The sequence below is a fragment of the Selaginella moellendorffii genome, unplaced genomic scaffold (assembly GCF_000143415.4).
Source record: "Selaginella moellendorffii unplaced genomic scaffold, v1.0 SELMOscaffold_29, whole genome shotgun sequence".
Classification (NCBI taxonomy): Eukaryota; Viridiplantae; Streptophyta; class Lycopodiopsida; order Selaginellales; family Selaginellaceae; genus Selaginella; species Selaginella moellendorffii.
In genome coordinates, this window is record NW_003314290.1 from 1,077,048 (window position 1) to 1,096,581 (window position 19,534).

At 49.8% G+C, this 19,534-nt stretch overlaps 7 protein-coding genes and 1 pseudogene across 15 annotated transcripts; 3 read left to right on the plus strand and 5 right to left on the minus strand.

Moving 5' to 3' along the window:
* Positions 1–15: 15 nt before the first annotated feature.
* LOC9646199 (pre-mRNA-splicing factor CWC22 homolog) lies at positions 16–2,760 on the minus strand. The gene is made up of 8 exons (XM_002976056.2): positions 2,005–2,760; positions 1,818–1,940; positions 1,697–1,763; positions 1,541–1,644; positions 1,378–1,483; positions 1,022–1,326; positions 659–964; positions 16–605 (listed from the first exon to the last, which is right to left on the minus strand). The coding sequence occupies exons 1-8, from the start codon at positions 2,743–2,745 to the stop codon at positions 243–245; spliced, it is 2,115 nt and encodes a 704-aa protein (XP_002976102.2). The 5' UTR covers positions 2,746–2,760; the 3' UTR covers positions 16–242.
* A 33-nt stretch (positions 2,761–2,793) lies between these two features.
* LOC9646200 lies at positions 2,794–3,718 on the plus strand (annotated as a pseudogene).
* Positions 3,719–3,809: 91 nt separating this feature from the next.
* Positions 3,810–5,414, minus strand: LOC9645802 (probable protein phosphatase 2C 58). 4 transcript variants are annotated; one of them, XM_024680888.1, is made up of 7 exons: positions 5,298–5,414; positions 5,128–5,251; positions 4,912–4,985; positions 4,611–4,856; positions 4,282–4,549; positions 4,051–4,205; positions 3,810–3,990 (listed from the first exon to the last, which is right to left on the minus strand). In XM_024680888.1, exons 3-7 carry the CDS (start codon positions 4,939–4,941, stop codon positions 3,850–3,852), a joined length of 840 nt encoding a protein of 279 aa, XP_024536656.1. In that variant the 5' UTR covers positions 4,942–4,985; positions 5,128–5,251; positions 5,298–5,414; the 3' UTR covers positions 3,810–3,849. The 4 variants fall into 4 exon arrangements, with proteins under 4 accessions (XP_024536656.1, XP_024536655.1, XP_024536654.1 ...); XM_024680887.1 differs by lacking the exon at positions 5,298–5,414 and having other exon boundaries at positions 4,912–4,959; XM_024680886.1 differs by lacking the exon at positions 5,298–5,414 and having other exon boundaries at positions 4,611–4,985; positions 5,128–5,257.
* LOC112348430 (anaphase-promoting complex subunit 4-like) lies at positions 5,270–8,541 on the minus strand. Of its 2 annotated transcripts, XM_024680885.1 has the most exons (20): positions 8,466–8,541; positions 8,299–8,410; positions 8,155–8,246; positions 8,020–8,106; positions 7,713–7,958; positions 7,621–7,665; positions 7,457–7,563; positions 7,249–7,409; positions 7,100–7,200; positions 6,979–7,053; positions 6,752–6,931; positions 6,608–6,693; positions 6,455–6,547; positions 6,296–6,403; positions 6,129–6,246; positions 5,892–6,077; positions 5,681–5,836; positions 5,547–5,631; positions 5,408–5,499; positions 5,270–5,338 (listed from the first exon to the last, which is right to left on the minus strand). In XM_024680885.1, exons 1-19 carry the CDS (start codon positions 8,529–8,531, stop codon positions 5,411–5,413), a joined length of 2,193 nt encoding a protein of 730 aa, XP_024536653.1. In that variant the 5' UTR covers positions 8,532–8,541; the 3' UTR covers positions 5,270–5,338; positions 5,408–5,410. The 2 variants fall into 2 exon arrangements, with proteins under 2 accessions (XP_024536653.1, XP_024536652.1); XM_024680884.1 differs by having other exon boundaries at positions 5,270–5,499.
* A 36-nt stretch (positions 8,542–8,577) lies between these two features.
* Positions 8,578–10,299, plus strand: LOC9646201. Of its 2 annotated transcripts, XM_002975869.2 has the most exons (12): positions 8,578–8,679; positions 8,727–8,769; positions 8,834–8,879; positions 8,939–9,006; positions 9,065–9,126; positions 9,176–9,247; positions 9,301–9,358; positions 9,409–9,545; positions 9,597–9,653; positions 9,706–9,803; positions 9,870–10,069; positions 10,133–10,299. In XM_002975869.2, the coding sequence occupies exons 1-12, from the start codon at positions 8,593–8,595 to the stop codon at positions 10,183–10,185; spliced, it is 981 nt and encodes a 326-aa protein (XP_002975915.1). In that variant the 5' UTR covers positions 8,578–8,592; the 3' UTR covers positions 10,186–10,299. The 2 variants fall into 2 exon arrangements, with proteins under 2 accessions (XP_002975915.1, XP_024536716.1); XM_024680948.1 differs by lacking the exon at positions 10,133–10,299 and having other exon boundaries at positions 9,699–9,803; positions 9,870–9,980.
* Positions 10,202–14,868, minus strand: LOC9645803. Of its 2 annotated transcripts, none has more exons than XM_024680947.1 (10): positions 14,761–14,868; positions 14,529–14,705; positions 14,354–14,465; positions 14,239–14,284; positions 14,141–14,172; positions 14,019–14,080; positions 13,794–13,946; positions 12,059–13,745; positions 10,520–12,008; positions 10,202–10,439 (listed from the first exon to the last, which is right to left on the minus strand). In XM_024680947.1, exons 1-10 carry the CDS (start codon positions 14,817–14,819, stop codon positions 10,375–10,377), a joined length of 3,882 nt encoding a protein of 1,293 aa, XP_024536715.1. In that variant the 5' UTR covers positions 14,820–14,868; the 3' UTR covers positions 10,202–10,374. The 2 variants fall into 2 exon arrangements, with proteins under 2 accessions (XP_024536715.1, XP_024536714.1); XM_024680946.1 differs by having other exon boundaries at positions 10,202–10,442.
* Positions 14,869–15,090: 222 nt separating this feature from the next.
* Positions 15,091–16,095, plus strand: LOC112348452. 3 transcript variants are annotated; one of them, XM_024680949.1, is made up of 3 exons: positions 15,091–15,204; positions 15,283–15,539; positions 15,783–16,095. In XM_024680949.1, exons 2-3 carry the CDS (start codon positions 15,295–15,297, stop codon positions 16,060–16,062), a joined length of 525 nt encoding a protein of 174 aa, XP_024536717.1. In that variant the 5' UTR covers positions 15,091–15,204; positions 15,283–15,294; the 3' UTR covers positions 16,063–16,095. The 3 variants fall into 3 exon arrangements, with proteins under 3 accessions (XP_024536717.1, XP_024536718.1, XP_024536719.1); XM_024680950.1 differs by having other exon boundaries at positions 15,093–15,204; positions 15,286–15,539; XM_024680951.1 differs by lacking the exon at positions 15,091–15,204 and having other exon boundaries at positions 15,286–15,539; positions 15,778–16,095.
* An 824-nt stretch (positions 16,096–16,919) lies between these two features.
* Positions 16,920–18,620, minus strand: LOC9646202 (WD repeat-containing protein 5). The gene is made up of 2 exons (XM_002976059.2): positions 17,803–18,620; positions 16,920–17,358 (listed from the first exon to the last, which is right to left on the minus strand). The coding sequence occupies exons 1-2, from the start codon at positions 18,451–18,453 to the stop codon at positions 17,071–17,073; spliced, it is 939 nt and encodes a 312-aa protein (XP_002976105.1). The 5' UTR covers positions 18,454–18,620; the 3' UTR covers positions 16,920–17,070.
* Between the last annotated feature and the right edge of the window lie 914 nt (positions 18,621–19,534).

Sequence of the window (19,534 nt, forward strand, 5' to 3'; positions counted from 1 at the left end):
CGTTTACATAGGATATGCTAGAATATCCACGTTGGATATTTTGATAAAATTCTTTTGGATACCTCAATAGTGAGTTTACAAGACAGTCGAGTTCTAGAGTTCCTGTTTTACAAGCAAAGCTTTAGAGTTCCTGGCACACAATCTCGATTAGAAAGCAAACGATGAGCACTTCCGCCACTTACAGTGTGTCAAAACGTTGGAGTGTTCTTCGAGAGCGCCGAGCTTGTCCTGCCATTGTTTTGCTACTTCTTCCTCCTCTTTTTACTCCTCTCGTCGCCGCTGCTGTCGGAGTCGGACTCGGACTCGGATTCGCTTGAAGACGAAGATGATGGTTCCGACAACGAGCTCTCGCTGTCTGAGCTTTCGTCGTCGCTGCTCTCCACCGGCTTCTGCTGCTCCATGATGAACCGGGGCATGTTTTTGAGGTACTCTCGCAAGCTGTCCGTGAGACCACCCAGACCGATGGAAGTGAAGAAGTTGATGGCGAAGCGTGTGTTCTTCGGGTTGTCCCGCGGGAAGATGCCGCCCACGTTTCTCTGCATCTGCTCGTCTGGGTCTGTGAGGCGTTCGTTCAGCTTTTGCAGTCCCAGATGCTCCGAAAGCTCCTGAATAGAGAGAAAAGTGAGCAAACGAGAAACCAAAATGCAAAAGCTCATACCTGGAACAGGATCTTGATGAAGATACGAGACGATGATGTCGTCGCCTCCTCGGTCAAGTTGATGTACTCGAGAGTTGTCCATGGAAGAGCGTCCGTCCCTAGCAAATGCGCAAAGAACTTGGCCACGTTCCTGAGCTTGTTCGTTTCTAGCCTGTGTATTGTTGTGTACTGGCCGAGGAAGCACTCGTCAAAATGTTGCTGGAACACTTGGTTGATCATGCAAAATCGCTGGCCCAAAAGCCCATAGTATCTCAGGTACGTCCGTTCTTGGCTGCAGCATTCTAAAAGCATGATACACAGTTCTTTCTGCAGAGACGTGTAGGATCATTAGCCACAAATATTGAAAGAAAAGAAGGAACATACCTCTTGGCCTGGTTCCAGCTTTATCTTTAAAAGCTTATGGCCAGCCTCTTCAAAATCGACACTTGACATGATCGTTAGATATATGGTACGCCTGAGGTTCACCAAGTTTGTTTCTGTGAGGTCTTGGATGCTCTGCGAAGGATCATCTTCATCTTCTTCTTCTTCGCCCTCGTCTTCATCGTCCTCCTCTTCGGAACCAGAGGCTGACCCATCCTTTTCCTCTTTTTCGTCACCGAGAATGCTGTTCTTAATGGTCTCGTATTTCTTCTCATTCTCCAAGTAATCAGGATCCGGAGCAAAGATGTCTGGAGGCACGAGAAACGTGAGATAAGATCAGGTACGCTTTTTGGACTTACCAAGGCGACTTTCTGGATCCAGGTCCTTGTCTAGAAGGGAAATCTGATGTGTTTCCTGGTCACCTTCTTCAACAAGATCCAATTCTGAGATTATTGCTGGATGTCCCTGCGCAGACCATGACAATTTGAGTCTAAAACATTGAAAGACAGAACAAGTTCATACCTGAAAGTTCGATTTTCGTAAAGCAAAAACTCCCTCGATCATGAATTGAACACGTTTGTCGATCTCTCCCTCGTGAAGAACAGCTCGGAACCGATCGAAAATCACTGCCAGAAAAGCGTCAGATGATTTAAAAGAATGTCCACACGAAAAACATACTCTGAAAGCACTTGGGAGAAATCTCCAGCAAATACGCTCCACACTCCTTGAGAAATCCAACAGCCACCTAAATGGACAATGCATATTGGTACCAAGGATCGCCAAAATTCCATACTCTTACCTCTATACTATCATCTGTAGGATTTTCCAGCAGGAGCATTAGCAACTCAAGTGCAATCACTTCATGGGCAACTCGTTGATTAACAAGATGCGCCAGGAACTTTGTCACTGCGAGTAAAACGGGCTGGAAATAAAGGAAAGAAAAACCAAGCTCAGTAGAATAAAGAGAGAAAAACAAACACCATTACCTTGTCATTTCTTTTGAAGGCCCTGCGAAACTGTAGGATGATTCTTGTCAGCAGCAATCCTCCAAGAGCTGGAAACTTGGTGTTGATCACAGCAACAAGGCCGGCAAACACGTGTGTGAAAGCAGGCGAGGCCATCTGCGACTTCATGCACGATCTCGCAAACAATCCTCTCCCCCGGATCAAGTTCTCGGCAATGAGCTCCTTGAGGATGTTCCGGATGTTGGAAGTGTTCACCTTGTTCACGAGACCATTGATACTCTTGCGCAGAGCATCCCAGGCCATCCTCTGGTACTCCACGCTCGTCTTGTCTTTCACATCCCTCATCATCTGGGCGAGCTTGAAAGGAGGAATATATGTCCCTCCACTCCTACCCGCAGGAAGCACAATCTTCTCCTCTTTGGCATCGTCGTCTCGCCGCTTGCTAGCATCTTCGTCTCGCCCCCTTCTGCTAGAATCCTCGCCTCGCCCCCTTCTGCTAGAATCTTCGTCTCGCCCTCGCCTGCTAGAATCTTCCCGTCTGCTGGCATCTTCGTCTCGCCCCCGCCAGCGATCTTCGTCCCTGGCGTCGTCGCGGCGCCTCTTATCTTGATCGCTCGATCTCCGACCTCTGTCTCCATCTTCATCACGGCCCTTGCGTTTGCTGCGGCGCTCATCATAGTCTTCCCTGCGCTCCTCTCTGGCGCCATGGTTTAGATCGCCGCCATACCTGTCAGATGCCGGTACCGCCACTGCCGCAGCCATTGCTCCACTCCCAAGAACCCTAATTCTCACTCATATCTTTTAGGGTTCGTCAGAGATAAATGGGATATCTCTTTAGGGTTCCTGAGAGAGGGGGAGAGAAAATGCCGAAGAAGATGGGGATCAACAGCAAGGCGGAGGAGGCGCGATCGCGCAAGGCCGAGGCGGAATCAGAGCGCAAGGATCGCGAGTCCAAGGACAAGGAGGACAGGTACTGGCAGGAGCTGGAAGGCCCCAAATCGAGGTCGAGCAAGAAGCGCGAAGAGGAAGCCGAGAAGAAGGCCGAGATCCTGGCCAAGAAGGCCGAGGCGCGGCGGCTGGCCGAGAAGGAGGAGCGCGAGATGGAGGGCTACGGCAAAAAGGTGGACAAGAAATCCCTGCGCGTGGGCGTTGGATCCCCGGCGGTTCCCAAAGTGACGGCGGTGGAGCTGGAGCGGCAGAGGGAGGCGGAGGCGGCGCGGCTGGCGGCGCTAGCGGCGGAGACCAAGCGGCGGGAGATGCGAGCCACGGATGAGCAGGAGTATGAGAAGATGGTGGCGGTGGAGAACGTGAACAGGGCGGAGGATCTGATCGAGGCCAGGAGTGTGGAGGCGGCCATCGCCCAGATGGCCATCCCGGACGAGCTCCCGGTGGATCGCCACCCGGAGAAGCGCGCGAGGGCGAGCTACAAGGCGTTTGAGGAGGTGGAGCTGGCCAAGCTCAAGGCGGACAAGCCCGGATTGACGCACACGCAGTACAAGGATTTGCTGTGGAAGCTGTGGAAGAAATCTCCAGACAATCCTTTGAACCAGGTGGGCTAGAAAGAACTCTCTCTCTCTCTCTCGTGGAACTCTCCTCGGCAAGTTCTAGTATGATCTTAGGTGGGGTGATTGGAAAAACTCCAGCCAGCGCGTAGGTAGTTAACGAGCACGAACGAACGAATGCTAAGGGCTGCTAGGAAAATAAATGTACGAGCTCGAGATCGAGTTCTATGGTCTTTTGGATCCTCCAAAACGAGTAGCATGGGAGCACCAGCAGCTTTGAGCTGGAAAAACAATGGACTCTTTTATGGCGATGGGCGATGGCTATGGCTTCCACTGCGATTGCGAAGATAATGCATTGAAAAACTTACGCGTGGAAGCGCACCACGATGCAAGAGATATCATCCCTGCTCTTCTTCTGGACGGCTGTGTTTGTCAAACACTTCGCTGCCTCCTCCGGGTCTTTGATGCCTCGGATCAAGTCCACTGCCACTTGGTTCTCGATCACCTGAGCGTTACATTTCAATCTGAGACGTCAAACAGCAAAACCACGAGATCGAGCGCATACCTTCCAGAGTCCATCGCTTCCGAGGATCATAAACTCGGACCTCTCGCTCAGGATAACTTCGCAGACGTGGGGCTCGGCGCTTAGATGTTGCTTCAAGCTCTTGTCACCAAAGGCGCGTGCCACCGCAAGTTGGCCATCAACGCGTGCTACATCTCCTACATGGACGAGATCACGAAAGCGATGCTTAGAAGAAAAGAAAAGAGATACACTTTTCTTTTGACTAGCAGTTACCTGGAAAATGAGTGACATGACCCCCTCGGCTTTCCACCAGCTGACGTTCAGCGCTGGGTTCGTGGTCTACAGAGAGTTGCTTGGCTTCGCCGGCTTCGCACAGTACCGCTCGAGAGTCTCCAACGTTTGCAACCAGCAGCCTTTTGTTGTCGACGACAATAGCAGTGACTGCAGTGGAGCCGCCAGGATGCGACATTTGCAAGATCACAGCATCAGTGCTGTGGTACGCGTTTTCCAGGGCCGTTTTCGGATTGCAAAAGAGATCAGGCTGATGCAGAAGCGAAAAAGCCAGTCAGTACCGAAAGGGAAATGGAGAGTCTGTGTATTACCTCGTCAAGGATAGTGTCGAACAAGTTCTCCTCGAGATAATCGGCGACATCTCTCCCTAGGTGTCCGTCATACACCGCGAAAAGCCCGAGCTTGTGTCCCTTGAACTCCTTGTACAAGCTCACCAGCACATCCTCCATGGGATGCCTTGCCTTGCCTTTGATCTTGGAGAAGCCGTGCATGACATGGAACGATTCCCCCTTGCCCGTCTCTCGAGAGGAGTTGAAGGAGAAGACCCTGGGAGCCATCTGCAAGCCCCTTCCCCTGAGAAATCCATATAGACGACTGAAAAGTCCACAGCACCTTATGGAGATCATTGAGCTTGAAACACATGTGGGATTCCTGCTGCTCCTGCGAACCATAAAGCCGCGATAACCCTGTGGAAGTGCGGAAGTTGAAAATGTCTTCAACGAAAGGTCTAAGCCACTACCATTTTGCCGGAAGAAGTGTCTTACCAGCAACAGAACCAGTCAAAAAAGGAGGAGCTCACGCAAGCAGCAAGCAACAGGCTAGACTTACCCCAGTCGCTCACGGTGCGTGTTCTACGACAAATCCAGGAGAACCGAGCCGTTTCAAAGGCGTTTGTACACCATCCCAGCAAGCGCCTTATAACCGGAAGCTTTGATTCAGTACCAGCTATCGCCTGGCAGAGCTTCAGGAATAGCCAGCGAAAAAATTCATTCCATTACCTCCTTGGGTCCACAGAAACTCGAAAGGAGCAACGAACAGGCTGGCGCCGCGTGGCAAAGCCGTATAACCAGCGTCACAGCAAAGTAGAGATTTCGAAAAAATGAAGTACCTGTCAATCATCCTTTTCTTCCTCGTCTTCTTCCAGATCGTAAAGCATTGCTCGCTTTTGAGCAGCGAAAACGCACGCAAGCCCTCTTGAAGCTGGAATCAAACGATAAAGAAGACTCGAGGCAAAACTTAGCTCATACCACTAACGGCGATGGGAGGGATCACGTCAAGCTGAAGGATGGATCGAGATTTGCCGCTCCTCAAGCCGACGAATGCAAGAGCATCCTGCACGTTCCAGGTTAGTCTCATGTCCAACGACACAACTGTAACTCACGTTCGACGTGCAAAACCGGAGAATTTCCCCCGCCTCGTTAGTCTGCGACTTCAATGATATAAAAGGCAGCTCTTCCAGCTCCAATACCATAATCCACGCCTGACTGCCACCACACTGAGGTAATCTTTCATTGAGTAGCAAAAGCAGTTGTTTCTCCTGCGACCAAGAATAGACCACTCAGTAAATGACCGTCGCGGTTGGCAGTTCGTACCTTGTACAAGGAAAAATCCAAACAGGTAAGGTGTTCATTGAGTTGCAGGACCACGGCTTCAACTTCGTTTCCATCGGAGCCCATGCTTTGGGAGTTGAAGCCACGAAGTACACCGATATGATTCGGCCCGTCTGTATGAATCTCAAAGCATGTATAATCAACAAAACTGGGGGTTTCCGTTTTCATCTGTAGAATGGACAAAACCTGCGGATCTGAAAATAATAAAGTAGAGCCTACCTCATAGTATGTGCACGATAACGGAAGAAGCTTGGGGAACTCACAGAGGAAGAGATGACTTTTAAAACACAACCTAGGGGAGATTACAGCGACGGGCTTAGATATGGCAGCTCGCCAGCTGCAGGAAGAGAATGTGAGCCTTTACCTAGCAAAGTAAGTGCGCCTACCTGTCACACAGACAATTGAGCTGCTGAAAGAGTGTCCTTTGGAGGAACTTGACGTCTTGAAATCCGCCAAGCAAAAGAAGTTCTTCAGCTTTCGACAAGTCCTCTTCACTGCAACAGATAACATTAATGTCGTCAAAAGCTGAACATGGTTATACATACAACCCAATGTTCGGTAGAACACCTTCCGAAATTACATGTGGTCCAATGAGATCTGAGTCGAACTGTTGTCTCAAAAATGTCGCGATGGCTGTACTGGTTTGAAAGAAGAGGAGGTTTTAGCAGGACGAAACAAACATAGACACTACGTGGTACCTGTTGATGGGCTCTGTATGCAAGGGTGAAGTCTCGGCATTAAATAGTCGCAGCGATTTTGTAAGCCATACGAAGAAGAGACGATACTAGAAACTTTAACGGGTAAGTACAAATCGAAAGTTTGTAAGCCGTAATAATGTTTACCTGTCCAACCGTGTCACTCACTACATGAAGAAATCGTTCCACTTGCACCATTAGCATTCCTGCGTTCTCCATGACAGAGTTAACCAGAACTTCGTCTAGACCGATGGATTGCAGCTGACTACGCCAACGTGACAGCCCAAGGAGCTCGCCAATCCTGAATGCTAAAATCTCTGCGGCAGGCTTCACCGACTTACAGTTAACCATTGCACTTCAAAACAAATGCTTACTTGAAGATGATCAGCTATAAGAACCTGAATCTCCCTCCCGGCAGTATCAATGCTTTTTCCAAGTTTTTTCAGTCCCTGGAAGTGATCATGTTAACGCAAATAGAGCAAGGAACCTCCATACCCCTTCTCCTAATGTAACAGCAAGGAACTGATGGAGGGAGACACTTGCTGAGCCACAAGCCAGAAGGGTCAGGAGCTCATCACGTGGTGTTGACAGCGATCCTGCCACAAAGGTTCGATGTTGACAAGAATACAAAATAAAAAGCTTACCATTTTCACGGAGGAGTGACTGAAATGCACTAAATTTGTCGGCAAACGCGCTCATCGCATCAACCCAGTGTCTTCTCATGACCGTCAAAGTTGTTTGCAGAACTTCTAGCAGCTCTTCAATGCTGGAAGCCTGTAGTGCAACTTGACGAATTTCATTGCGCCTGCAAATAGAGCTTTAGTTTCGACCATATCTTCCAAAAATACCCACCGACTGTTAAGCAAAGTAGTATCGACTGAGATGGAGACTAGTCCCGAGTTTTTATCTTGGTCATGGCAAAGCAGGATCATGTTGCATAGGTCGCCAGAGAGCATCACCTGTAGATATCATTCTTCGAGGTTAGAAACGCTACCACGATCAGAGAAACAGAATACCTTCACAGCTGATAGTTGCTTCCAATTGGGAAAGTTGTGTAAGTTCTAGAGGGTATTCACGTTAGACGCCACCAAGTTAAAGTGAAGCATACCAGTTCTCCAATGGCAAACAAGCCAAATGCGTTGAGGCAAACAAGCCCATTGCTGTCGCTGCTGCACAAGATGTTGAGGTACTGCTCAGAGTGTTTCGATGCCGCATTCTGAGAAATGTTTTCTTGATCATCCCCAGAAGCAAATGCGCCAGCCATATCAAACGCAGGGCCTGTTCCTGGCATTGCTGGTGGCTTTGGCGGTGGAGGAAAAAATCTCGAAGTTCGATCTTCATGTAAAGTGGAACCCTGTATCAAACAATGAAACGCTTCTAGCATGAAAAAAGAGAAAGAATGCTGCTCTAAGTACCTGTGATCGAGCAGACCTTTCTTCCACCCAGTAGACACACTGAACCGAGGCCTTGTGCGCTTCAAGTGTTCTCAAAACCTCGCCATTCTGGAAGGAAAAGCTCACAACAATATACACCAATGCAACGATAAGAACCTCGACATCGTGAAGAGATATTTCGCCATTTTCGTGCCCGACTGCTAGAGCCTTTCCATCGGGACGCCAGCATATAGCAGTGATCCTCTTCTCTGTTCCAATCATTAGTAAAATCTCACATCAAATGCATCGAACGTCTTTTACCCGGAGAAATCGTCCACAGCTTCTGCCAGTTGAATCGATGGACCGTGAGCTGATGATCCGTGCTCACCATTGCGAGCAAATCCTTCTCCGGATTCCAAGACGCGATCTCCACCTGAGAGAAAGAATGCGCGCTTTGCCGAGAGAAATCCACCGCCTAGAAACATTACCTGGCAAGCGATCGGCTTATCCAGATGAAGCGTGAAATGCATCGCCTGGGGGTCTTGATCCGCCATTGCCCACAAAAACCTCGCCTAAACCCTAAAATATGGCCACGTCACATAGTGAGCCCTAACAATGGAGGAGCGGGACAAGCGGAAGATCAGTGAGCGACGCCCTCACGCCCAGCGCCCCAAGCGCATTCACGCCGACACGACTCCACGGGTAGCATTCTTCGAATTTTAGTCTGGATTTTACCCCCAATCTGGCAGGAAGACGAGCACGAAGTGTCCCTGGAAGCGATCCGAGCTCGAAGTAAGTGTTCCAAGGCTCACGCTTCCATATTTATGATCTCTCTCTCTTTTTTTCTCTATCGTAGTTTCGGGATTGCAAGAGAGGCATCTACAACTTCGTGAAACGCTCAGGTATTCTTTGTTCTTCTTTTCCCTTCTTTGTATGTCTCTCGAGCTAAATTTTTGTCTAGTAAGCCAGAGAAAGCTCAAGGCGCAAAATTGGCTCAAGAGTTCGATGAAGCTAGAGCTAACTCTTCAGGTTGGACTTGTTTTTCTCTTTCCTTTTTCTTTGATTTGCTAGATTTGTTTTTTCGCAGAGGGGACGTATTTGGAAAGCTCTAGTTGGAACGATGCACTGCTAGAAACCATCTTTGAGCAGGTAGTTTCTCTTAGTTTTGTGTAGTTCTAGAAGCATTCGTCTTTTGCAGGCTTACAGCGAAAATAGTTCCGAGAGTGAAAGGAACGACACCGGAAGATTGCTGTATCATATCGGTCGAAAGGTACGAGAATCCAGAATTTCTCTTTCGTGCTTAATTCTCTTTCGAGCTCCCAGGCCATTTTTATCTTGAGCAACAGACGCATCGGAATCGAATTCACTCCAGCTTTCTCAGGTATGGGATAAACATTCGCCCAACAAGTTAGTGATGGTGGTATGTTGCAGAACAAGAACAAGAACGCTACTACTGTGTTTTAACAACGAAGCCACCGTCCAACAAAATTTTCGTGAGCAAAGACAACATTCCATTTTACTTGAACCTCCGCGAGATAGAGAAAACGCACTTGCAGCTTAGTGCCACGGTAATCCTCTTGCTTCTTCTCTATTTGAGCTTTACTCATCTTTTTCTCTAGAATTTCCTCGACCATGTTGACAGCCATCTACAGGCTTTTGTTTGTAGACGAGGACAGGTAAAACTCTTCGAGTTTAGATCGTTTGTTGTGACACAAGAGTAGTTTCCAGATTCTGGGGCTAAAGCAGCTTCACGGAGACAGTATTGGAGATCTTTACCACAGCTTGCCTTACAATCTGATCACGTTTTCACTCGACGAACCAACCTGGTAAGAAGTCCTTATGGTTGCAAGTGTTTTCTTTTAGTGATTTCTATGCGTGGTTCGTTCTGCCAGTAAAGCCGACGTCGAGCTCGCCTTTGACAATCTCGCGTCCGAGTACCCGACGCGGTGCACGGTTTTGGTGTGGTCTCTCGCTCATCCAGGCCGAAAAGCAAGCGGGCGGCGTGGAACTCGGTCGCAGCAGGCATCTCAAGCTGCGTCGATCAAAGTTTCTAAAGCGGAAGAACTCTTGAGAATGAAACTTCTACCCGATGGTAATCTTTTCTCTCTTTTTTTTCTAGGAAAGCTTGAAAGTCTTAGATTTTTTGTTCTCGCAGCGTATGATGATCTCGTCAAGGAGATACAAGCAGCGGCTATGGCAGAAGCTTGAAAAGAAGAGTTCAATGTTTGATGTTACTGCCAGACCGTGCAGCGCTGTACGCCATGTGGCTGTATGCCGCGCGGTAGGACCGTTTGGAATCGAATATCCTTTCATTTGAGTTCACACCACAAAGTATCCGAGCTTTCTCGTTTCTTTCCATCTCTATACCTATTCCCAGTTCACATTCGCGCGGAGCTCTCAAGCCCTAGATCGGGATTCACTGGTGCTGCTCTTGCTCCGGAAAGTGGAGAAGAAATTCCTGGCTGCTGCAAGCAAGGCGCGATCGGTGAGTCTGTAAGCTAGATCTGAGAGAACGAGGGAGAGGGATTTGTACGAATCTTACATATTTCGCTCGCAGCGTCGGCAATCTTTGGCAGCGCCTCCAAGCTCCGCCTCACGCTGCTCCCGGCGCTGGATCCGGCCGTTCTGGGCAAGGGTTCCTCCACCGCCGCGTTCTTCTTGCTCGATCGGGTACTGTTCACGACGAAATCCTCGTTGATCGTGCTCCATTCCCCGGCATTGCTGTCCGACGCTCGGCTCCTACGTCCGAATTTTAGGAGGCGCTTCAATCCCTTGGGCTGGTCCTTGTGTGCCACGGGCTGGTGATGCTCTTTGCAAAGGGTCTTGATCTCCTTGGCAGCGAAGTCGTTTCGAAAGGATGCTAGCGATGACGGGGAGAGCGATCGCTGCAAATGAGGTAGACTTTGCGACGAGGGTCCTGTGCGTAGCGAAGAACTGATGAGATCTTGTTTGCTGCAGCAAATGCCTTTGATTCCCAAGGTGGTGGTGGTCTCGTACGTCGTGAGTGGAGAAGCGGAGATGCCGTCCAGGAAAGATCTCCCGGACATGCATTTCTCCAGAGCCTCGTCGATCTGTATGTCGTCCTCGAAATCCTTGGAAACAAACGCCTCGAACTTGATCTCGCTCGAAGTGTAAGGCTCCTCCGACTTTGGTTGCTCTTTGAAGCTCTCACTTTTGACGTTCGTAATGACCAGAGAGACCTGTGGAGCTTCAGCCGGGAGGCCAGGGGAAGCCAAAGTCTTGGAAGGGTTGTCCTCAGGTACCTGCTCGTTTCTATCCTTGCTAGTACAGCTTACGATCTGCTTGATGCACTCGTCGCTGGACTTCGTCGAGGAGACTGGTGTGGATCTTACCACAGTACCAGTTTTTCCGGCTTCACACTTCGGCTCAGGAACACTTCCGGGCTTCGAACCAGCAGAGACTGGAGAGTTGGACGGTCTAGGAATCACAATCCTTGGTACGCCTTGAGCCTTTGGCAAATCCTGTTTCACCCTGCCTTTTTCTGGTGCCAGGTCTCGAGGAACTTTGAGTGGAGCTAGAATCTGGCTGTCCCTGGCGTCCGTTCTTCCCTTCCCACCCAGTCTCTTAATCTCCCCGTTGGAAGGAGAAGTTTCAAGTGCCAAGTTTCGGTTCACCTTGTCTGCCCGGGACTGAGAATATCTCGACGGTTGCCCAGCCTCATGACTCGTGTTCAAGCTGTTTCTCCCCGTAAAAGGCTTGGCATTTTCCTTTCTCAGGTCTGCTTGAGTATGCAAGCTTTCAGCGATAACCGACTGACTCATAAAATTCGGCATTCTTCTTTGACTTACAGGAGGTCCACTCGATAAGTGCTTCGAACGTGGAGAGGAACTTAAGCGTCCGAAGTTCCTTGGAGTTGCTAGTGGCTTCGGAGGACCAGGTGAGATTTTTCTTGTGGATGAGGTTGTAGAGCTTGGAGATGACTCTTGCTTGCAGCGCAAAACGTTGGAAGTTCTAGTCCGGGTCCCTGACTTTTCATTTTGCAGAGCTTTGATGGAGTCTAAGCGCACATCCTGTATAAGAAAGATCATCGAACCGTTAAACAAAAACTCGAGGTATGTACCTTTTTCACGACGTTTTTCGTGGCTTGAAGCTTTATGGCCCGTATCTGCTCAACTGTCATCGTATTGTTCTTTTCTGGGAGCCGCGTGCTTTTTCCCATAAGTTCTGTCTTGCGCCTTTCCAAAACATCCTGCATTGCTCTCAGCTTCGATTCTCGCTCTGCTTTCAAGTGTGTCGATTCCTTCTTGTATTTTGCGGCTCGTATTTCTTGATACTGGTCGTAAAACCTTCCCTTCTCATGCTCGTGAGGAGCTCTTGTTGCCATTACGTCGTCGCTATTGGCTTTACCGTCATACTCTGCTGGAGTGCACAATGACTGTCTCCGAGAGGCTTCCTTGGTTGAAACGTTATTCTCGACGAAGATGTCGTCTAAGCCGAACTTGGAAACATTCGAGAGTGATCTCCATTCCCTGCTGTCGCTATCTGTTTCGACATTTGCCTTGGGCTGTTCCGGTTTTTTAGTCTGTCGCAAGGCCGAAGCAGAGAACAAGGCGTCTTGCACAACAGAGTTTATTTTCAGCAAGCACGTATAGCTCCTATCAAGCAGTTCCTTGCTGATTTCGTCCGCAGATTTTACTGTGCTCTGGTTGCTTGCACCTGTTCTTTGCTGAGTCCTACTAAGCAACTCTTTTCTAATCTCGTCTGCAGTTTTTGCTGTAGTGTTCTGACGGCTCCCGCCCTCTTTTTGTGTTCTATCAACCTGTTCCTTCCGAGTCCTAGCCAGATCATTCACAGCGTCCATTTTAGTATGTCCTCTTTGTCCCTTGCTATCTAAACTTGACTTTTGCAGAATGAAATCACGGTCTCTCTTCGGCAAACCCGACTGTATACTTTCGGTAAGCATGCTTTTGCGCCTGACATCGTCACTTAGAAGCTCCCGCGGTCTGTGCTCGTGCTTGAGTGCGTGCTTGTGTCCGTCACTTGCCGCTGGGTCTTGCTTTCCTGTACGTGTTGGAGGATCCGACATCTTCCTATTTGTGTCCACCTGTTGTCTCGAAACCTCCCTGGATGTTTTCTGCTTGGTTTCAAACAGACTAATGGCTGCCTGAACGCTGAGCCGTCCGCCACTGCCACCTTTTGTTTCATTCTCACTGTCTCTGTCGCTCTCTGTGTCTGACTGCTTTGCAATGATGCTGCTTGCTCCGGTCTGCGGAAACTTGAGGTTCTTGATGACAACGATCCCTTTTCTTCGAACCGCAGACGCATCCACCTGGTTGGATGCGGACTTGGCCTCCCCAGTCTCACCACTGTCGGCGTCTTTCCCGCTTAGTTGACCGAGCACATTTGCGTAAACGGGGTTCTCACTGCTGCCTTCCTTGTCTTCCCAATCAGATTCACGGCCTCCGGAAGCAGTGGACTTTTGTGGCGAGTCGGAGTCATCGGGAGTAAATGCGCCATCTCCTTCGGACTCAGGTACACTACCATTCACTCTTTCCAACGGCATCTGTAGTGGGATCTCAGCGACAGGTGGTCCCCATACCCTTCTCCTTCCAACGTTTTTCACCACCTCAACCTCAGCCTGTCCTTCCACCTCTAATTTTTCCTCCAGTTTTGTAGAAGCCCGAGTCTCTGATTTTTCCTCCAGTTTTGTAGAAGCCCGAGTGTCTGAGTTTTCCTCCAGTTTTTCCGCTGAAACGTCCGGATCAAGTAGTTTCCTATGCAATTCCGCAAACTTCGAGCAGGCCTCACTGCATATAGTTTCGTCAGCAAAACTTGACCATGAAGTGCTGCGTTACCTCAGCCGGGTGGCACCAAAGCAGCCTGCGAAAGCGATCAAGTCAGGCAGACAACCAATGGTGAAGCCCGCTGCCGCTGCACGAGCAAATGCACTCCTTTGCTCCTTTTCCAGAATAAGTCGCCGTGCATCCATCGCCTTTACCAAGTGCCTCCTGCCACCCGGAAGGGAGAGCGCATTGAAACCGAGCGTGGAATTCTAAGAGAGAGAGCTCGTCGGCCTTTACCTTGAAGACTCAGTTTCAACCTCCAGGGTGTCCATTGAATGCTCCTCTGCCTCCGCATGAGCCTGTGAAGGACGGATTCAGAACATGCCGAAACTCATATCTAGTTGCATTTCATCTCGTACCTGCGCTTTGGCTTGCTCAACTTTTTCCTTGCCTGAAACATCTCCCGTGTCAGCGGTCTTTACGTTCTCGGTTCTAATTTTTAAGTGATTTAACTAACCTGCGTTTCCAGATTCGAGAACTGGGAGTGGGAGGCAGGCTCCAACCTGTGGAAAAAAGCAAATTCGCAAGCACGATGAGGGATGTCATCGCAACGAGTAATTCCCAGCGCTTACGCGAGGTGATTCGCTTATCAAGATGCTGCTCGCTTCAGCGAGTTTCATGCGCTCCGTCTCCAAGAAGCTCACACGCTCCAACACATCGGGCGTGCTCACAAATCTCACGAACCTGTCGCTCAAGTGGGTGAGTGAAATTTAAATCGCTATCAATTGTTGGTACAACAAAACTGACCTTTCGATGGTTCTTTTGGTGAACCAGGAAGCGCCTTGATGTGGACAATGCAGCTCGATGGAGCTACAATCATTCGCGAGCTGCTCTTGCGCCGTGCGGAGATGCGCTAGAAATGGCATCAAGGATCCAGAGGCCAATCTCTCGGTGGACTCTCCAGCGGCAACCCATAGCTCGCATCTAAGGCAAGGACGATTCAAGGCCCACGAAACGAAAAGAGAAAGAAAAGAGAAACCTGGAGCGAGATTCGTCGAGCTGAAACACCACAGAATCCAGCGGAGTATCGGGCTTCATTCCGGATTCGTTGGAGAAGAGGAACAGCCACTCGTGCCGAAGCGATGAACAGGGGGAAGGCAGGACTTCCTTCAACCAACCATCGGGTTCTTCATGGACTTCAATTCTCTTCAAGGACGTACACGGTGCTGGAGGAGAGCTGGCGAGTCACGAGACGGCCCACATCAGAGAAAGAAAGAACAAAAGGAGAGACCGCTCGCAGCGTACTACAAAGCAGTAGCACTGAGCAGGACAACGAAGTGAAAAGAGGAGGCAATTGCATAGAGGAAAAGAAATCTCTCAATCCAGAGGAGGCACAACCCAGTGAAGTTATCAGCGCTGCTCAGCGAGCAGAGAAGAAATAGGAGGAGGAGCACAAACAGTGCACCCTTACAGAGAGAATGAGGTAAGTAGACAGCAGCATTTCAATACGGCTTTCACCAAGTTTGGAAACCTCTGATCGGCTTCTGTTTTGTTTGCTCAGCAGCTACAGTGGATGGGCCAAGCGACAAAGCAACCACCTGTACTTGGCGCCGCCGATGATGATCATGCATTCATTCGTAAGCAGAGTGGCAAGCGCAGGAGAGGAGGAATGCCAGAGTGCCAAGAAGGAAGAAGGGATGGAGGCAAAAAAAAAATAGAAGAGGAGAGCGACCTTCGTGTGCTACGCTGCTGCTCCTGCTGCTACAGTGTTCCTGCGCTCGCTTGTGCCCACAACACTCTGGAACAGTCTGATGAGAAGTAAGTCGCTCGCTACAAACTCCTCTCCTGTCGTTACGCATTTACAGCTCCTCATCTCATCCTCCGACTAGAGTGGATTCACTCTGCTTTGCTCCCTTTTTCCTTTTCTTTTCCTCTCTTTTTCTGTGTGAGAGAGGCGAGAGCTGCCACTGTGCTTGGCTTGCTAGCTAGCGCTGTTTGTTTCCAGCTCGCATTTTATTCCTCTGATATCCTGTTGTTGGCTTTGGCTTGCGCTCAGCACAGCTCATCGAAAAGGGAGGGATCAGTCATTACGAAACACCAGAGAGAAAGAGAAAGACGCCCCACAAGCCACAGCGCGCGCCTCTACTTAGACCTATTGTCGGGGAGCAGCAGTGAACGCATGGCTACCATTCCACTCGCACAGAGCGAGCTCTCGCTCATATGCGAGGACTTTAAACCTCCCCCCCTTTGTCCGGCTAGCCACCTCAGCCCTAGACGAGCCGATGTGTTAGCACCTGCTATCGCCACGTCATCACAAAACACTTGTCAGATAGGGCTGTGAAAAAAAGAACATACTAATAGAAATATTTCAATAGATCATGGCATCACTTTGCAAACTATCCACATGTGAGAATCAATGTGGGGGTGCATGCAAGGACAAAGGGCTCCATCTTTAATTTGAATCTTGTTTGGGGTTGCTTTTCTGCAACTGTTGTTGTTGTTGTTGTTGTTGTTGTTGTCTCTAGATGCCTGGCTCTATCTTTTTAACTTTTAAATCCTCACTCCTCCAGACATTAGCACCATGTAATTTGGCAGTTGAATAAAAAACTGTGATGGATGAGTGCAATTCAAGAAATGGGCAGCAGGGCCAGGCCGCTAGGTATAGCGATTGATGTTAAAAGAGGGAAACAATTGATGCTGGTGATTGTGTTTGTAATTCCACCACTATCTTATCAATCGCTATTACGGCCACACTAGCTGCATAACAAACAAAAAGAACGAGCGCGACCACTCGCAAGAATGGATCGATCGCTCGATCGAAGCAGCGCTTTCGCCCCCCTCAACTTCAATCCATTCACATCCCATTCCGTTTTCCCGCCCCGCCAACTTTCAAATACCTCCCCGCAAGTAGCTACTAGGGCATCGACGTGATCAAATCATGGCCCATGCGTGCGAGAATTGAATACAGTTAGAACTTGTGGCCCAAATCTTGTTGTGGCCATCGCCATCGTGTACGAACAACGAGGAGTGGGGTGAAAACGTTTTGGCGCGCGTAGCGAAAGCAAAGCGTGGTGTAAAAATCTTTTGATTTTTCATCTTTTCCCGCGACATTGGAATCCGTGTCGGGGTAAATTCATTTTCTATATCGAGGTTGGCATGGATTTTATTTGAAATTATGGCGCGCAAAGTTTGGGTCACTTAGATGGTAAGAGTTTAACTTTAATCACAAACTCACTTAAGCAACTCGTTGGGATTTCACGATCTTCATCTAGAAATCGCCTTCCGACCAGGCTTTCGATCGATCTCCGTGTGTGAGAGAAAGAGAGACAAAGCGAGAACTTGGGGCTCATCACCCTTGTACCCAGATCTTGACGGTCTTGTCCTTCTCCAGAGCTCCCGACGCTATCTTGTTCTCCTTCGGGTGGCAGCACACTGAGAGGACGACGTCGGTGTGCCCCTCGAGCTTCTGGACGACGCTCTTGGATTGCAAGTCCCACAGGTAGATGCAGTTGTCCTCGGAGCCGCTCACAATGTACTTGCCGTTTGTCACCGAGAAGGCCGAGAAGATGCAATACTTGTTGTTGACATGCCCGGTGTAAGTCTTCAAAAACTTCCCCGTCTGGTAGTTCCACAGCCTCTGCGTAAACCAAACAGCAAGGAACGCGTTATCTCGCGTCGAGGAAGAAAAGAACGAAGCACGCGAGAGTCTGAGAAATAACAATCTAACGAGAGGAAGTTCAGAAGTAGGAACGAGGCAGTCAATCAAGCTAGATAAAAGAAAGAAACGAGAGTGTTAACAGAAGAAAGCGTCATCTCACGTCGAGATAGAAAAGAAAAGAAAGATTCAAGAGCTTGGAGTCCAGACAAAGAACGCGAGTCTGTGAAACGAGAAACAATGAAAACAAACGAGAGGATGTTCGAGGAAGGAAGTGAACGAAGGGGCCAATCAAGCTAAAGAAAACAAACGAGAGAGCTCAATGCTCGAGCTAGAGAAAGAACAGAAAAAAGTAAGTCCTAGAAACTTTGCCAGCCGAGCTAGAGAAGGGAGCAAAACCAAAGCGAGAGAGCTTCTCATACGTACCACGGTGTTGTCCAGCGTTCCAGCCACGATGAACTTCCCATTGGGCGAGAACTTGACGAACGAAACCGGCGGGTTCTCGTCGTCGATGAGCGTCTTGAGGCAGTTCCCCGTCTGACTATCCCAGATCCTCATCAGCCCATCGTAGCTGCTGGAGACGATGAGCGATCCATCCCGGTTGTAGTGCACTGCGGTGACGGGGTCCGAGTGCGCCGGGAGCACCTTCAAGCACTTGCCCGTCTTCACGTCCCACAGGCGGACCGTCTCGTCGTATGATCCGGACGCGATCACGCTCGACTGGGGGTTGAAGTTGACGCAAAACACGAAGTTGGTGTGGCCCTTGAGAATTTTGAGGCATTCGCTCGTCTCGCAGTCCCACACCCGGAGCGTCTTGTCGTCCGAGGCGCTGCAAACGTAGCGCGAGTCGCTGGACCAGGCCAGGTCGGAGATGCCCTCGCTGTGGCCCTGGAGCGTCTTGAGCAGCTTGCCATCGTCGGCGGACCACAGCTTGATCGTCTTGTCCGCCGAGGAGCTGCCCAGGAGCTTGCCGTCGGGGGAGAACTTGACGCTGGACACCGCCTTCTGGTGGCCAGTGAGCGTCATCTTGAGCGCGTAGGGCACGTAGGGAGGGGAGGAATCCGCCGCCGCGGCCATTCTCTCGAGCTCTGGAGATCGGCGGGAATGCGCAGAGCTAGATGGATCGGGAGCGCCAAAGGCCTACCTGATGGACCGAGCGATCGATCGCCGCCGCGCGCCAGGGCGGAAGGGACGAAAACGAAAGCTCGCGTCGCGCGCACCCTGGAAAAGCCCTAAGTGCTGTCGGGTAACGGTTCGAATCCTCTCAAAGTTCTTGCTTACGCGCGAAAAAGCCCTAAAGTGTTGCTGTGTCCCGGTTCGAATACTCTCAAAGCTCTTGCTTGTTTTGCCCTAATCTGGCGAGGAATGGCGTCGACGCAGCAGGAGAAGGTCCCGGCCGCGGCGGCGGAGCAGCAGCAGCACAAGCGTAAGTTCCCGATTTCTCTGCCCGATGTGCGCGGCTCGCGCAGCCGGCCAAAGTTCTGGCTCGAGATGTTCAAATTCAGCGTCTACGTGACGATCCCGGTGGTTCTCATCTTCGGCTTCTCGGCTGGCTCCGACGCGCTCAACTGGGCCATCCGCAATGTGAGTGAATCGATGCATTGCATTCCATCTTCGTTGCTTCTCAGGGTTTTGTGGTTTTGTCCAGCTTCTCGTTCTTTTTCTTTTTCGTTTCCATTGAACAGTGCGATACTTCCTCGCAGCTTTCTCATGCTAGATAAGATTCCTTCTGGAACTTTGTCTGCTGCTTTGGCGATTCTTCCATCTTCTTAATGGTTTCTCCGTCCAGCTTCTGTCCAGCTTCTTCTTTGTTCCTTCCCATCTTCGCGTTAAGCGGCGCGATACTTTCTCGCAGCTTTCAACGTTTCTCTTTTCTCTCTGACTTGTTTTGCGTTGTTGTTAGATAGACACTTGGTATGTTTCCTTCTGGAACTTTGTGTGGTACCTCCTCCCAATCGTTTTTCCTTTTTTTTATATCTCGTGAAGAAGCGTGATACTCTCTCGCAGCTTTCTTGCTAGACACACACTTGTATGATTCCTTCTGGAACTTTGTGTGGTACATCCTCACACTTTTGCGATTCTTCCATCGTCCTTCTTAATGCTTTCTTTGTCTTTCGGCTTGCCCGATTGTTCTTCCATTCTTTTTTCTTTCTAGCCG